Here is an 18,597-nt window from a genome sequence, read left to right as displayed (position 1 = left end):
TGGGCTCATCTGTCTCCAAGCTCAGGGTTCTCTCCCGGGACAGCATGCCAAATCTGCTAAAATCGTCAAGCATTATCTACTGTAAGTGTAAACTGTTGAAATTAAAATTGTATTTCTGCATGCATTAATTTTATTTGTCTAATTTATAGAAATTAATTTTCAAAATTCAGAAATGGGTCAAAACTGGTGGAATTAGTGCAAACCAAGAATTGGTGCTTTATTGCTATTTAAAACTATATGTTCTTTTTAAACCTAAAAGCACTAGCTTAAAAAAAAAACAAGTGCAGAAAGAAATGGATTTCACTCCAGAAAATCCAGTTTCACTCATCAAATCTTGTGTCACGCTTTTACACAAGTACATCACAGTGTGTTGGCCAATAAAGAAGTGCTAATATGTTATCTCAACAGCAATGTGGATGGAATTTGGAGATGTGGAGTCTCGCTCCAGACACCTGCAATCGAAATCTATTGATCTTGGCAGCACATCCTCATGTACGTGTGATTCCTCAGGTGGTGATTTGACACGTTTATGTTTGCATTATGGATCTTAAGTAATCTTAACACAGAGCTTAGAGAAGGTTTAGATGCAAAGGTGTCAGAGCAACATCTAGTAGTTATCATTACAGCTTTTGGCAAGGTAAAGTTTGTGTAATGACACTAATGGTCTTTAGCTAATGCCATCGTAAAGCTCTCGAAATCCTTGTAAGCTTTCAAAATCCTTTGCAAGGGTATTGTTGTCACTTACTGTGTTTTTTTGACCTGCTTGTGGAAAGTTTATAACAGTAGTATTTACTATACAAACTGAACCAGCAGTATTTTATCCATGAGATTAAACATACATTGTTTTTTTTAATTTTGTTTAAAAGATAAACAGGAAACCACTATTAAATACTGAGAGAACAAAATTAGAGGAGCGTTTCCCAAAAGATCTGATGAAGGTAAGACACAATACTACTGATTTTTGTTTTTATTCTCTGTTGATTGTAAGCTGCTGTGCTGTTTGACTCACATACACAGCATTAATAAATAATCAAAAGGAATTCCCTCTTTAACATCAAAGAGAAATATTAACAGCTGACAAAGTACCAGCGTGAGCTTTGAAAATACAACTGCAAAATTGCTTTGAAACGTTTTACTGTATAGTTGATCTGATAAAACCAGCAAATGTAACACAAAGTTCATGCAAATCAGAGTAAATAAAATATGTTTCAGAGTTTGGGTTATATAATTAATATTGGTAAAATGCACACAAAAACTGTCAAGATTCATTATATCAGTAATTACAATTTGCTTTCAACAAGTAATTAGCAGGAAACAATTATTGATAAAGACATTAAATATGAGACAATAATGTAATTATTTAGCTGAACTGTGTAAAAATATAAATGAATTAACAGTTGTCTAAAGCTCATGCTGATGATCGGTGTTTATTCACGCTTTTTAATTGTTTCATGTGACCTCTGTCTGACAACTTTTGATGTTAAAAATAAACTCACTACATTGCTAGCTAACTAAGTGACTTTTAAAAAACATTTTCAGTAGACTGATTTTATTGTATAAGAAATAATCCACTGTAAAACATTTTTGCTGCCTTCAATATGTTGGTTGAATCCACTTTGTATAAATTTAAATAATTTAGTTGAATAATTTAGTTGAAACTTGATTAAATCATTAAAATAAGTTAAAGTAACATAAATTGATGGTGATTTGTTTAAATTATTTTTGTAATATATTTTACACTTTACAGAAGTAAATCAGTAAAATAACAAAAAAGCACAGCCGGTTTTTGTAAAGTTATTAATATATATATATATAAAGTTGTAATGTCACTAAGTAAACAGCAGTGATCAGAAGTCCCATAATGAAATTTAAAAGCATCAATAAACATAAAAACACCCATGAAGAACCACAACAAACTTTCGATGGATTTATGGTGAAGTCAGCTCAGAGTTAATTCAGTTCAGATCTATATTTTTAAAATGAGTTCTGTTACATAATAATAATAATAATAATAATAATAATAATAATAATAATATAATTAATACATTAATAATATAATACAATACAATATAATATAACATAACATAACATAACATAACATAACATAACATAACATAACATAACATAACATAACATAACATAACATAACATAAAATAACATAATATAATATAATATAATATAATATAATATAATATAATATAATATAATATAATATAATATAATATAATAGGACAATTTTAAATAAATTGCCAAGGTTTAGTGCCATTTAAAGAAAATCCTAGTGCAGTATATCTGCTTAGAAATTGATTTTGCATCATCAAAGAACTCAAGCAATGGTACAGTACACTTTTTTCCAGTGTGATGTCAAATCAACATCAAATTAGCACAATCCTTTGAAATTACTCTTCAAGTAAAGTCTTGTTTTACTATGGATTTGCTATGACTATGAGCTTTCAAAAAAGACAAATAGGAATAAAGTGTAACAAATTGGTAATCCTATATAAACAGCAAACACATAATTTGTCTTCAGAGTACCCAGTTCAGTCAGCTGGGCCTTTCAAACTGTTCACAAGTGTTAACATAGAAAGGTTTTACTCCATCAACACCACACTGAAGCTCTTTAGAGAATGCGAATGATTAAAGGAATGTTGATCCCTAAACCTGAGATCCTCATGTCATTCCATATGGTGCTTTATTTTATTTGTTCTGTGCAAAATGTTTAAAGAATCTAATTCAAGCACCAAAAGGGGCCAGGTGTTGTCACTAAATAGAAAAGACATGCATTTTTTTGTATTCCTAAAAAAAAGAAAACAGTACCCAACAAGTTTGCAATAATATGACAGTGAGGAAAATAATGGGCAAATTTATTTTTGGCTGAACTCTTCTTTTAAGATTAAATCCGCTTACATGCATTCTGCTCCTGAATGAGTCATTTCAGAACTGCCTCTGCTTGCTTGGTCTCTAAGGTTACGAGCGACAAACTGCACACACACATTCTGAAATGGGATAATAGTTTTGCTGGATACATGAGACATGTTCACACATCTATTTCCCAACATGAACATAACAAATGTTGTTGCATTCTTGAGTTCAGGTTTCTCATACCATAGGATTAAATTGTTTGATCTGGTCAGACAAAAGAAATTTAAATTCTAACTGTACTGGAACTTTCTGAACACAAAAAGACCACTTATTGAAATAAAAAAAAATGTCTGTTTCTGAAAAATAAATGAATGTTTTGTTAGATTCAAGGCTGTTAAAACTAATAAAATGGTGAAAGAAATGTTCCGATTTATGTTGAATGAATCACATTGCTAACATATTATCAATATAAAATTTTCAAAAAGTAAAAGTTTCGTTTAGTAGTATGTATCATACATCTACATTAAATTATTTAGCATTTTTAAGTTTTTGTCCAAAATGACAAACAATTGAGGAGGCATTTAGTGATTTGACAAGAAGAAGCAACACACAAGAACTTCTAAGGCTGCGTCCACACCAGATGCGGATGAAGCATCAAGTGCAAGTGATTTACATGTTAAGTCAATGAAAAGATGTGAATAGATATCCTGTGGTGAGATATTCGTGAATAAGGTGGTATGAATGATGTGATTCCCGCAAGTGATGTGATTCGCATAAATGAAATGGCACGAATTTAGCGTTTCGTGCGTTTGACTCACTTAACGCATGTTTCATGCAAAGCGGTTGAGTTGGAAAATCTGAAATTAGAGAGAGAGAAGAGTGTTTCTACAGGTGGTTTGTCAAGCCCACTTACCTGTGTGAGGCACACTCAGTTTGGGTTTTTGTTTTCTACAGGGGTTCAAGTGATCTTGGAAGTGATGGCTTTTCAGTTGTCATTTGAATTATACTAGTAAATTGGAAGTCCATATGGGAATGACAAGATCCTTCCACCAGCATGAAACATTGAATGAAAAGGTTTTGGAAAGGGACTTGTAGCCTCTCTGCAATGGAACCACAAGAGATTTAGATCACTGGAAAATGAAACACTTCTTTTGCCTTTTTCAGTCTTTATACACCCCATAAGTCCTTGTGCCAATTATGAGAGTAACTTCTGGTTAACTGTAAACAGTCAAAAAAGTTGTACTTCTTAACAGTAAAAAAAAAACACATTGTGGCATTATTCTTCTAACATTTTAGTCATCGAACATTAAAAGGGCATTTATTTGAATTTACTAATTACTTTCAGCAGACCATAAATATTATGATCAAATATTACTTAAAATACAGAATATGAAATGTAAATAATCAGAACACAGAGACATCGCAAGTGCTCTTGTTACCCAGCTAACACATTTTGGTTCCCAAAACGTTCTCTGTTGGTTAGCCATGATGGTTTTCTTTGAAAGTTGAAATTACGTTGTACATGTCTAACTTAAAAGTCAAAATATTCATTTAATTCATTCAAGTTTAAAGTTGAAACAATTACAAAATTCACAATACTGATATAAAAACTACTTAAAACTATGAAATTAAAAAATCCTTAAATTTTTTTTCTAAGTTGAATGAATTGCAAGGTTATTGGATAAGATACAACGCAGCAGAAACAATCCTGCTTATATTTAAAAATGAAAAAAAAAAAAAACATTAAAATTAGACCTCGGTGGAACAAAATAAGATTTGACCCCTTTAATCTTGTCTGCTTGCTTTACATGAGGCACAGATTTCCATGAGACCCCTGCTACTTTTCTAAGTGGGACTCCTAGTTGATGCTAACTAATCAGAACATGTGCTGTAACGTATTATTGTTATTTGACTGTGAGCACATGCTATTTATGGATACGTGTTAGTAGTACAAGAAGTAAATATCACAAACTTACGCACACAGCTTCTTACACTCTCAGAAAGAAGCATACAAAATCTGTGACTGGAGCGATACCTTTTCAAAATGTACACTTTTGTACCATACAGGTAAACTGTAGTACCTTTAGGGTTCCATATTGTACATTTAAGGTTCACTTTTGTACCTTTAATGTACTATGCGGTACACATTTGTACTTTTTAGGTATCAATATGTACCTTTAAGGACCTGTTCGGAACAAAACTAAGCCACCCCAGTGACAGGTTTTGTACCTTTATTTCTGAGTGTATTAAAAAAGTATTGTTGCAGATTCAACATTAATGACAAGAAACAATGCATTTGACTGCAAATAACATCAATCCACCAATCTACTCTATCTACTCTAGAATTTACATTTGCATGTTTTTTTGTTTTTTTTTTGTATTCATTTCGATTTGTATTTGTGTAAGACTATAAAGAAGTGTTTTGTATAATAATGCAAGGCATGATCATAAGGGGTCAAGCATTGGTTTGTTCATTAAGTCCCTGCTAGTAGATGCAGTAACTACACCATGTGGATGCAAAATGCATTTGAATCCATTGATGGCAGTGCAAATTTGGATTTTGCTAAAACAAATACTAGAAACAACTGCTGACAAAGCTGTTTCACCATAGTCACCATTTTATGGATTACATTTTAAATTAATTGCAATATATTTTTTCACAATAGCATACATTTTACTGCATGTTGACTGAATAAAAAGCCTTAGTGAACATACAGTAATACACTATGAAATTCCTTTAAGACACATTTTTAAAAATCTTACCAATACTATAAAAATATTGTTTCGACTCAAGATACACAGATAAAATATATTATGTTCAATAAACATTCTAGCCTAAGTTTAAAGGAACTTTAAAAAAAACTTTTTCAAGTTGATCACTATAAGAAAAATGAAGTTGCTCCTATCAACAGATATTTAGCCCTGGCACCATTATCTTGTTTTTCAGTTAAAACGAGATCTAGCATAGCACATGCAAAATCTTCTTAATTTACAGTAGCATGCACATTTATTCAACAAGCATTTTTCACTTTTATAAGATAATCAATGTTCATAATCCAATTTCAAGAGTTCACACTTAGCTGATGATTGATTATAAAGCTTGTTTGGCATGCTGCCCCGGGAGAGAGCCCTGAGCTTATAAGATACTCGAGCCCGGGGATCCCTCCCGTTTGCAAGTTAAGAGGGGTGTGAGTGCTCAGGTAGAACTCGAGAACTCCCATGCTGTAGTTAATGAAAAGATAGTGATAGCTCTTAAAAGATGACTACTTACTAGGAGCATGTCTATGGTGCCGATTTGGATTAGTCAATTAACTTAAGTTGCATGTTTTTGGACTGTGGGAGGGAAACCCACGTGAGCATGGGAAGAACGTGTAAACTCCACACAGAAACGTCGGCTGGCAAGGTAAGGACTAGAACCAGTGATGTTCTTGCTGTGAGGCAACAGTGCTAACCACTGGGCCACCCTGCCACCCATAGGAAAGGAGGAGGAGAAGGGGTGGAAGGGGGAATTCCTCAAAATGAATATGGCTGTTATATGGAACTTAGGGTATTTATATTGGCTTAGGAATCGTCTGATTGGTCAATCATAAATTGAATAATAGGAGATTGGCAGCAAGCAATCATAACCACATGATCCTCTCGAAATTAGTTTTTATTATCAAAGCAAAGGGATAGTTTCTTACTCTCTCCTTCTCTCATAACACTTTTTTCTTCTAAACAATAATAATCTGTGGCAATTTATTTTTATGCAAAACATAACATTTATTGCTAAACCATTAACAGGCCTTTTCCCTCCTTAGAATACATATAAAATTGCCTTATTTAAATGTTTAATAAACATTTACTTAAACTATTGCAACTGTTACACTCATTACTCTTATACTAAGCATGCTGGCCATGAAAAAAACATTTTCAAATTCCAAAGTTATCAGTATTATTGTCACTACAACTTCATTTTAAATGGCACACTAAGCTAGTGTAATTTACATCTGATGCTTCTAACTATAAAAGACTACTGTACATTTAAAGATTTAGATTTAAAAGTTGGACCATGCATTTATTTTATTATAATACATGCAACCATGCATTTATTTAATTAATATTAAATTAAAGTGGTAACTGATTGCCTAAATTATTTTTAGTGCCAAAACATCACTTAACAGTAAATCTATCTTAACAATACCTCAGCAGCAACAATTATTGTTACAATTCGCTTTTTAGAACTAGAAATTACACACTTCACTTTCAATCTACAACAAACGTGCAGACCGGTTATTAGTGTCATTCTGTCTAAGTATAGCATATAGCGTTAATAATACATCAGTTATCTAACCGAGCTCTCTAACTGACTCAGCAGATTTACACTGTAAAAACAAACTTTCTACAATAAACAAGTCTCAGAACGCCTGGAAAAACCAGAATCATCAGGTGTACGTGGCCTCGTACGGACTGCTACTTCGAATTTCAGTCAAAAGCAAACATGTGGTGATGATGTGACAACAAGCAGACGTAATGAACATATCAAAACTGCTGTCAAAATTGTCGGTGATATCAGATAAGGCGAAGAGGTCAGCAGGGATTAAGGCTGCGGACAGAGAACTGAAAAGAGCCAAGATTAATGAGTTAACAACTGAAAGAAGATGAGTGGATTTTAGGATCAGTGGCTGATTGTGTAGGCTGGACGCTGAGGGGTATGTTTGGATACGGGTCGACATGGCTGCTGTCATACCAAACTCTGAATTATATGACCCATCTGGAGTGCTTATTAAGTGATAGTAGATATAGAGGATCACTGAAGTTAGTTGGAGTGGATGAGAGCCAGATCTGTTGACCGTTAAGAAAGAGTCTGGTGACAGATTGGTCTGCAGGGAGGCAGGGAGGAGATAAAGGCCACACGTCTGAGGCTTAGGCACGCTGTTTTGCTGCGTCAAGCATGTGAGGTTCATTGCAGGTTGAGTAGTAGCTCAACTGATTTAAGCAAAGTGTTATTTTAAAATGAAAAAGAAAGTTGCTTTCAACATGTTATACTTATAACAGAGTTGCTAGATTTTTTTCATTGCGAATTTAGCTGCAAAAACAGCTTAAAGGGACAGTTTACCCAAAAATGATAAAATAATCTTTTTATTATTATTTACTCACACTTGAATTGTTCCAAAACAGTTTGATTTTATTTGTTCTGATGAAAATAAAAGTATGTTTTTTCAGGCCCTTAGCCAGCCTAGTGAAAGGGTTGGTTCTTTTGTTTTTTCAAAAACTAGACTTTTTCCAGTTATTCGACTCAATTTGTAATGAGGTATAAATACTGCGTTTAGTCACATTTTAAGTACACCTTTTTTTGCTGGATTGCTTTGTGGTTTTTGATGGTGCTTTGATGGTCACACTTTTTGATGTACCAAAAACATTTTCTAAAGATTTAGAATAAAGAAATCTGAAAAAAAATTAAATAAAATAAAATAAAAAATAGGGTACTTGTATATAAAATACAAATTCATTACATCATATATCACTAGGGGGTAAAAGTAAAAAATAGAAATCTGTTAAAGTATTAAATTAGAAACTGTAGCCTATTGTCATTTTTTAGGCAAATAACAAACTGGCCAGCACATTCAGTTTCCAGTCAGAAATAAGGCATTTAATAATAAAAATTAAAAACAATCATAATAACGAGCTTCATGATTTTTCTAGCCTCTCTCGTAAAAAAAAGTATATCTGACAATTCATGCATGACAGCAAATGCCTAATAAGTATTATTTATTCATTCATTCATTCATTCATTCATTCATTCATTCATTTTCTTTTCAGCTATAGTCCCTTTATTACTCTGGGGTCGCCACAGTGGAATGAACCAAATCATCCAGCATATGTTTTACACAGCAGATGCCAGCTGCAACCCAACATTGGGAAACACCCATACACTCTTGCACACACTCACATACACTATGGACAATTAAGCTTATTCAATTCACTACACCGGAGCACCCAGAGAAAATCCACACAAACATGGGGAGAACATGCAAACTCCACACAGAAATGCCAACTGACCCAGCCAGGGTTTAAACCAGCGACCTTCTTGCTGTGAGGTGATTGTGCTACCCACTGCGCCACCGCGCTGCCCCTAATAAGTGTTATGAGTAACTTTAATATGGGCTACCTTTGGTGTTTAACAACATTTTATTGGTCATTTTTTAAAGAAAAAGGTCTAGGATTTAAAATAAAAGTTACTTGTAAAATGTTTTTTTTTATTTAACAACAATACACTAAAAGTTTACTTTACTTGCATCAGATTCTGCTTAGTCTTAAAGCCTTTTTCGATGGGTTATTTTGATCATTAATGATGGCAAAACAGTCAAAACAGGACATATGAGCTTATGTATGGGACAAATACTGGACCTTTGACAGTAGGGGGGTGGGTCTTTCAAACCACCCGAACATCCCCTGGCTACGGGCCTGTTTTTGATGAGTGATGAACCCTATGTAACCATTGGAACCAATGGAAAATAGGTTTTAAAATATGCAGCAGCTCTTGCATGGAATAACCTGCAAACAAAGTTGTAGTTTAAAGAGTTGGCTTTACTACCCATCTTTTGGATGAGACGTTAAACCGACGTCCTGACTCTCTGTGGTCATTAAAAATCCCATGGCACTTAAAGAGTAGGAGTGTAACTCCGGTGTCCTGGCCAAAGTCCCTCAATCGGCCCTAACGATCATGGCCTCCCAATCATCCCCATCCATCGAACTGGCTCTATCACTGTCTCTCTATTCCACCAATAGCTGGTGTGTGGTGAGGGCACTGGTGCCGTTTTCCTGTGGCTGCCGTCGCATCATCCAAGTGGATGCTGCACACTGGTGGTGGTGTGGAGAGACCCCCCTCATGATTGTGAAGCGCTTTAGGTGTATGGCCATACACAATAAATGCGCTATATAAATACACATTACATTACATTACATACTTAAAAATGGATTTTAAATTATTTGGAATTTAAAACATTGGCCTATAGATGTTCTGACTGGTTTTAATTGTCATAGTATCTGTGTTCTGATGGATGAATTATGTTATGTGTTGTTTTTGTTAAACCCATGTGAACTGCATATTGCTTAATCTTGCCCAAAAAGATTCACATTTAATCTTGATGTGCTTTTTTACTGTAAAATAAAGGCTGGAATAATAATACTGAACTGACTTACATAATATTTATTTACACTTTAATATAATATAATATAATATAATATAATATAATATAATATAATATAATATAATATAATATAATATAATATAAATGGTTACAGGTTTTCAAATTATCTACTTTTGTGGGTTGCAGCTGGAAGGGCATATGTTGCGTAAAACGCATGCTGGATACATTGGCGATTCATTCCTCTGTGGCGACCCCTGATTAATAAAGGGACTAAGCCGAAAAGAAAATGAATGAATGAATGAATTAACTACTTCTGTTAAACAGAACAAAAATAGGCCTACTCAATTTTTTTGGAACATCAACAGTTAGTAAATGATCACAATTGAATTTAACCATTTTGGGGTGAACTGTCCCTTCAATAAAGTGTACCGCAGTTGGGTAGGAAGGGGGTTTGTTTTATGCATCGGGAGTTTAAAATTATTCAGCATTTTTTTTTGCTTGTTTTGATCAGTTTTGTGGTCGGGAGTGGTAAGAATGATCTTGTTTTGTCTCACCCATAGGGGGCAATATGCTTGCATGACTGTATATCATTTACGTATCGTTTTCTCTAACAGTGTATACATTTATTTAGTGTTCACGACCATCTTAAATTAGAATGCATCATGTGATTTTATACAAGAAAAATGTCTGTATATAGGTCAGAGAAGAACGGGGGATTTTCAGGCATGAAAACCTTTCATGCATTAGCATGTTTTGTTTAACAATATTGTTTAACTATATTCTAAACACAAAATAATGACTATAAAACATTTTTATCATGATTTGCAGAAGTAACCCACTAAAATGTCATTCAGTATAATAAGCTTTTATTCATTTATTCAATTTCTTTCAGCTTAGTGCCTTTAATGATCAGAAGTCACCACAGCGGAATGAACTGCCAACTTATCCAGCATATGTTTTACGCAGCAGATGCACTTCCAGCTGCAACCCATCACTGGGAAACATCTAAACACTTGCATTCACATGCATACATTACGGACAATTTAGCTTACTCAGTTCACAAATAAAGCATGTCTTTGGACTTGTGGGGAAACCAGAGCCCCAGGAGGAAATCCACGTGAACACGGGGAGAACATGCAAACTCCACACAGAAATGCCAACTGACCCAGCCGGGGCTCGAACCAATGACTTTCTTGCTGTGAGGGGATAGCGCTACCCTCTGCCATAATAAATATATATAGCAACATAACAAAAATAAATGTGAGGCGTTTTTAGAACAGGAATCATTTGATGCCATATTAAAACATTATATTTAGGAATCACTGCACGGCTGCAATTTCTATTTTTTATCTTAAATAAATAATTATTATTTTTAAATATTAAAAGCTTGCTACTATCTTTCAAACTATGTTTTACCATTTGTCAGCTAGATGCTTTTTATTAAATTAAATTTAATATAATATAATCCAATATAAAAGAAAATAACATTCAGTATGATCAATAATAATGTAATAAGCACAGGTCAGAATGAGTGCAGTGTTTCATTTTCACAGAACAATAGAGAACGTTATTTTGGCATGTTTTGACATTTGATTTTTATGAAAGTTATTTGAAACATTCAAGTTTAATTCATTTGCATTTAATATGCTGTCCATGTGTACTTTTATAAAATAATTTTGATGTGAACACCAAAACATGACATCTCGCCTTTAACTAAATGGTTAAAATATTTATTAAAATCACAGCAAAATGTTTTCCTAGTACTGGGTTGCAGCTGGAAGGGCATCCGGTATGTAAAACATATGCTGGATAAGTTGGCGGTTCATTCTGCTGTGGCGATCCCTGATGAATTAGGGACTAAGCCGAAGAATGAATGAATGAATGAATGAATGAATGAATGAATGAATGAATGAATGAATGAACAGCAAAATGTAAATAAATAAATAAATAACTGAATAGAAATCCTATTAAATAGTCTATAATATTATTCTATGGTGTTATTTCGTGCAACTGTGGGGCATGTTGCCACTTAAGTTATATTAAATGAGCTGTATTTTTTCTGGATGAACATGATAAGACCTAATCTAAAAATGTATTGTAACTGGTGTAACTAACCAACGCTGGTCTCATTTAAACTCTACAGGTAAACTGAAAGTATGTAGGAAGGAAAATAACCTTTGGAATGGTTTTGGAGTCTGCTTTTGGAGTGACTACAATATTTGGAGGGGCGTTGCAAAGAAAAACGATGCTGTAAATCTAATTTATTTTAAAACAAACACAAATCGAATGCTTTAAACCAAGGAAAATATTTTGTTGAGATTTGGGTCAAATCCTGGGGTTTCAGGGTCTTCAGTACACACAATATTTACACATATCCACAAGTACACAGTAGTTGGTGTACAACACTGATAATTTTACACATGTACAGTAGGTCTTGTGGGCGGCAACTTGCCACTACATGTGTTGTTATCTTAGTTGTACCCGCTCATGAGGTGTATCATATCAGGTTTATTAAGTTACTTAGATAACTAGGGGCAGCTTTGAAGAATGTTTTAACCCCAGATGATAAAATAAGGGAGGCAGGAACATTTCATTCGCAAGTACAGTATGGATAATTTGTGAAGGGTAAGAGGAAGAGAGGGTGAGGAAGGGGAAAACAGAAGGTGGGGCATTGACTGGAAGAGAGAAAGAGAGTATGGTGGGGATAAAGGAGCAGGAAAAGCGCACATAACAAAAATGCCAACAATAATTGATTTAGTTGGCACAAGGGAAGTTATTTTATACAGCCACTAGATATTTTTTTAGCTTTTAATCCAAACAAATTGTTACAATAATTTAAGTATATACAAGTCTTGAGTGCAATAAACGTATACATTTAACAGAAGCCGTATGTAATTATTTATTATGCTATTATTATCGAGTAACAGCTATACATATATGAATCACATGATTTATTTTTTCCCTTTTCTTCCACAGAAGGAAGAAAGCTACACAGGTTTGGAACGCCATGAAGGTGCGTAAAAGATGGCAGAACTTTAGTTTTTGAAGTCGAACTAACCCCTGCACCTTCTATTAATTTCGTAACAGTCGTCATTTAAATTAGCGCATTCACTGTGCGGCACTGTTGAGCTGTGCCACAACACCGCATCACGTTATCCCAGATAAATCCATGCAACATGATTAATAATAGTTCCCAAGGTATATAATCCTGATTATCAGCTCAGCTGTGGACATGGAAGCGCACGGCGGAATAGTGCGCAACCCTTATCGGAGCCGTTCGAGAGCCAAAGAGGAGGGGAATGAAATATGAGTGATTTTTTCTATACACAAAGGGAGTGGTATAATTTCGAGATTGAGAACGAAACCAATGCAGGGAAAAGGCCTCAGTCGTCTAATAGACGCTGCTGTGGATAGATATAGTCTCCCGGAGATTCTGCCTTCCAACTCCAGCTCTCACCATGATGGTCCCCGACGATATTTTGCGCTGAAAATTACAAAACTGCAGCATCCTCTTTGGGGAAACTTTCAACATACAAGAGCAGAGAGGCAGCGCGCGCACGCCGTGTCATTTAACAGAAAGAGGCTTTGATACAGAGAAAACACTTCTGTTAAGACTCCACTCGTGCCAAATTGGACCACCGGAAGATGCACGTTACGAGAGGGTGATCCAACAGAATTAAAATGCATTTTTTAAGGAGTGCTCTTAACGCCTTCCTAATTAAAGACATGCCGGGGTAATCCACATGGGACAGCTCCTTACGTCTGCAACTGACAATTAAAAAGTGGGGAACCCATGCCGGATGATCTGAAGCAACTTTACGCACCGGAGGGGGAAAATAAATAAATAAAAAGCTGCGGACTTTCGTCAATTTCCACCCACTTCGAGACAACACGATCAACAGATGACCAGGGCTGCCTTTAAACATATAAAAGAGAGTCGCGCTCCTAGTGTCATGGTGCGCTAGAGCCTGTGGAAGTACCTTTGGAGAGGCGACGCCAACGGAGTCTATTTGATGTGCTTTGCGTTATCGTTATCAATCTATAAACACACGGGAACGCCGCCGAACAAGTGTAGACTTAACTCTGCATTGAAGAGAAACAGGTAATTTGTTACTTTCCTAAACAAACACGTGTTTCCAAAGCGCCTTTGCGCAAGAGAGTTCGTGCGTAAAAGTGGAGAAAACTCTGGATTCTTATGAGGATCGGTGATGCTGTTTAGAGATACCGGACAGTGCCTGAAGGGGCATTTACTTGTTTTTAAAAAAAATCTTGACATCATTTAGTGCACGTTGCAACTGTAATCGGGCGTAATAGATTGGGTTTAAGATTTAACAGAATAAGAACATGTTTTTAAAATAATAAGTTAGCTTTTCTGTAATAATAAATCCCAAACAGATTTTGATCATCATTTTTATTACTATGCATGCAGCTTTTACAACTTCATACATTCTGAAAATGCTAAATAACTTTTTAACCCAACTTTGATCAAGTTGGTTTGTTCGTATTTTACAAACAACCCAGCATTTTTAAAGTATAAACTGAAATATTTATGTAACATTTGTCATAAGTATTTAAAATGGTGAAAATGTCAAATGTTTACAATTACCTCAATGTCAATGTTACCTAGATTAATATTTAAAGCACACATGGTTTATTTTACCTACAAAAGCAACCATTTAAAAATGTAAAGCTAATTAACTCTAACTTAAAAGTTCTCAGCAGAAGCTTCAGTGTCAATAAAGATTGCAACAATGCAACTGAAACGATGATGATTTATTGCAGGGCTACAGTAAGACTGGACGTCGGGCAGAGGGGCTCTCTTTGCCCACCTTTCAGCATGAGTGCAGTGCGCCCACCTGTCTTCATAGGGCTCCTACTGCTGATCCTCACCACCGGCTACTGCAAACCGAGAGACAGGGACGAAACGAGTCTGCTGGAGCTCTTAATGGACAGAGTGAGACAGACACAGGAGCATCACAGTGAGGGAAACACACAGCATCCTCCTCAGATCATCGAGCATTCGCTGGAAACAAAAGACGTTAATAAAGTCACAAAGTCATATCAACATGAACGCATTCTTGGTAAGCATCATCACATGCAATGCCTGACAGAAGTGTTTAGATTGTGAGAACTGGCCCATACTTGTAGGACTACCAATATGGCATTACATTTCCAAAAAAATTGCAACCTGAGGAATTTCTCCTGTTTTAACAGAGGTCTTTCCGAGAGATCTTCGACAGAAGGATAAGTTTTTAAAACATTTAACAGGTAGGTAAGTGTTAATATGCACATTATTCATTATGTTTGTGAATTTATTTTAAAATCTGTTTGTGTGTGTGTGTGTTTATTTCCAGGGCCGCTTTATTTCAGCCCCAAATGCAGCAAACTCTTTTATAAACTCTATAATAATACCAGGGACTGCACAATACCTGCCTGTAAGTGCCACCTCACCGAATACCATTAGCATGACTCCAGAAGCTATAAGTGTGACGTATTGATAAAATCGTTGGTACGGAACTATTTGTCATGTAATGATGCTAAAGCTGTTGAAGAATGCCAAATTAAATGTGTTTAACTTTTTTCTCCTTAGATTATAAAAGATGTGCCCGCCTTCTTACAAGACTAGCAGGGAGTCAGCGGTGCACAGAGGGATAGATGACACAGGTGAATGTTTAACATTATACCTACACACATTTAATGGTAGACTACCTTCCGCCATGTGAGTGTGACATATTAGTGCTAAAATGCTTGTAAAAATATGCACACATTTGAAGTAAACAGGTTTATTTTTTAAGGACACAATCATCCATTCTTGCAACCACATGCTAAAAAATAACTTGATAAACAGTTTCTGCTTACACACACACACATATATACATATATATATACATATATATATATATATATATATATATATAGTTTAACTTAACTATACTAAAGAAATACTACATCAAACTGTCTTTTGAACTTTCTTATATAACAGAGTACTAAGACTAGCTATTATTTCTTCTGTTTAAATGAAAAGGTGTTCGCATTTTATTTGAAATGGAATTTCTGGATCACTAGTTGTCTATGAAGAGCTCCAGGTGAACTGGCTGATAGAAATAGACAAATGGATTATTTAAACTAAACAACTCAAATGTCTTAACTTGTAAACAGTCAAAGTTCATTGAAATAAGAACAAAAAAGCACTATAATAATCAGTAAAAACAAGGTTTCATCAAGATCTTCATAAGAAACAAATCAAATTATAGGTAATAGATGGTGGTTTTTCCACATATTTGCGGTTTTGGTTACTCAAAGTTCAAATTTTACTTTTTTTTTCTTTTTTAAACTTGTGATCTACCCACAAAGTTGAAAATGTCTAAATGTAATAAACACAAGATAATAAGAAAAACAGTCACTTCAGCCCTAGAAGGTCCAATATATGATTATGATGGTGGATTATGTTCTTAATTGACTGTAAATGGCATGTTAACTATTTGAAGTGAAGAGCCACACTTACAGACAATAGCCCTTTATATACTAACACTGTTATAGCTCCCAGTGTAACATTAAAGCTTCAGTCTTTCACCATCTGTGTTGCACAATTTCTTCTACTGTGTGGCTTTGTACAGTATGCACACAATTGTGCTTTTGAGGAGCAGAAACTATATAATCATGAGGTTTAATTTAGAACTTTTCATCCTCTTCCTTAAATAGACTAATTATAGCAAGAACCTGCAATAATAAATGCTCTGTAAACTACAATAATTTATACTTTTAATCGTTTGTTTTTTCAAATACATGCATAAATATGAGATACTAATAATAATGTCTTATTAATATTGTTATTTTATATCAGTAACCCTTTTCCACGTAAATATTTGCATACATGTTTAGTTCTAATATTTTTTTTATGTATTTAATGTATTTTATCAGTACCCCATGGTTTTTTTTCTTCCTTTATCAAAAGCTTGGTGTTATTTTGTTTATTTATAATCGATTTCTACAGCCTAGTAATTGATTTGTTGGTTTTCTTTTACAGATTTCAACAGACCTGAAGAAATAAAGAGAACCAAGAAAAGTGCCTTGGAGAAAAACAGGGAAATGAAATTATTTCTGAACAATCATATTTATCATGTGAAAAAAAGCTATTTTTTGCAATGAAATGGAACTCGTCTTTTGACCTTTCTCTTCTCACATACTGCTTGACAGCCTTGTGGGTTGACAAAACTGATGTTAGAATCACGTTTACTGGCTATGATCATGGTGAAAATGAAGAAGACAAAAACAAACTGATAAAAATGTCCTGCTGCCAAACGATCAACTCTGGGTGTCACATTCGACTGCATATACGTTATATAGGTTGATTTTGCCTTCACAGGTTGTGTGTCCAGTAGTTTCTGGTTAGGAAATAACTTCGTTGTTTTGCAGATGTTCAAAGGTGTTTACTGGCTGAATGCAGCCTTTGGTCCAATATTCCTGACAACCTCAAAGTCACATTCCTCAAAGCCAGAGCTAAATCCTTTGATTGAATTATGAATTGCATGATATTTTCTTGCCTTTTTTGTCTTTACAAGACATGTCTTGGCAGAGATGAACGCTACTGGTTGGAGTTTATTCTGTGAAAGAAATTAATTGCATTTTGCTAATATTGAATGTCCTATGTTATATATTTATACATTCAAGCTATTAAATATTGCTATTGTCAAATGTTTAAACATCTAAGTTAGAGTTCAGTTTGTAAATATTGTAAATATATACAGTATATATGAAACATATGATCTTTAAATAAACGTTTGTTATATAATATTTAAAAGGTGTTGACGTATGTATTTGAATGCTATGGCATTGCTGCTTTTCATAGTTTCCCACTCTGTTTTGGCTGTAAATCCATCCTTTGGAGGTTTGAGACACAATTTAGGTTGTGGGAAAGCGGTACCCTGCTCTTAGCTGATGTCAAAACAGCACATTTAAGTGACAATCTTCTGAAATAATGTTTGGATTGGCATTCTATCTAAAAAAAGACAGAAAAAGAGAAAAACAGAATGTAAGAGGTTAGTTGGTAAATTCTATTAGTGCCTATTAAGCCGAGGGAGTGCATAATTTCAGTAATTAGATTTATCTGCAGTCAAATCTCACTTAAAGTTTAGTATTTTATATACATACAATTGAAGTCAGAATTATTCGCCCCCTTTGATTTTTTGTTTCTGTACTAAATATTTCCCAAATAATGTTTAACAGAGCAAGGACATTTTCACAGTATGTCTGATAATATTTTTTCTTCTGCAGAAGTGTTTTTTGTTTTATTTCAGCTAGAATAAAAGCACTTTTTACTTTTAAAAAAATCATTTTAAGGTCAATATTATTAGCCCATATAAGCTATATATTTTTTCGATAGTCTACAGAACAAACCATCATTATACAATAACTTGCCTAATTACCCTAACCTGCCTATAACCTAATAACCTTAGTTAAGCATTTAAATGTCACTTTAAGCTGGATAGAAGTGTCTTGAAAAGTATCTAGTAAAATATTATTTACTTTCATCATGGCAAAGAAAAAATAAATCAGTTATTAGAGATGAGTTATTAAAACTATTATGTTTAGAAATGTGTT

At 34.2% G+C, this 18,597-nt stretch overlaps 1 protein-coding gene across 4 annotated transcripts; it reads left to right on the top strand.

Annotated features, from left to right (window-relative positions):
• Positions 1 to 715: 715 nt before the first annotated feature.
• Positions 716 to 17,997, top strand: alkal2b (ALK and LTK ligand 2b). Of its 4 annotated transcripts, none has more exons than XM_073926857.1 (7): positions 716 to 938; positions 12,973 to 13,009; positions 14,779 to 15,077; positions 15,211 to 15,264; positions 15,351 to 15,431; positions 15,587 to 15,660; positions 17,024 to 17,997. In XM_073926857.1, exons 3-6 carry the CDS (start codon positions 14,834 to 14,836, stop codon positions 15,649 to 15,651), a joined length of 444 nt encoding a protein of 147 aa, XP_073782958.1. In that variant the 5' UTR covers positions 716 to 938; positions 12,973 to 13,009; positions 14,779 to 14,833; the 3' UTR covers positions 15,652 to 15,660; positions 17,024 to 17,997.
• Positions 17,998 to 18,597: the final 600 nt, after the last annotated feature.

Source organism: Danio rerio, chromosome 17, assembly GCF_049306965.1.
Source record: "Danio rerio strain Tuebingen ecotype United States chromosome 17, GRCz12tu, whole genome shotgun sequence".
Classification (NCBI taxonomy): Eukaryota; Metazoa; Chordata; class Actinopteri; order Cypriniformes; family Danionidae; genus Danio; species Danio rerio.
Note: the sequence above shows the minus strand (reverse complement) of the source record. Positions and strands in the feature narration are given on the sequence as shown.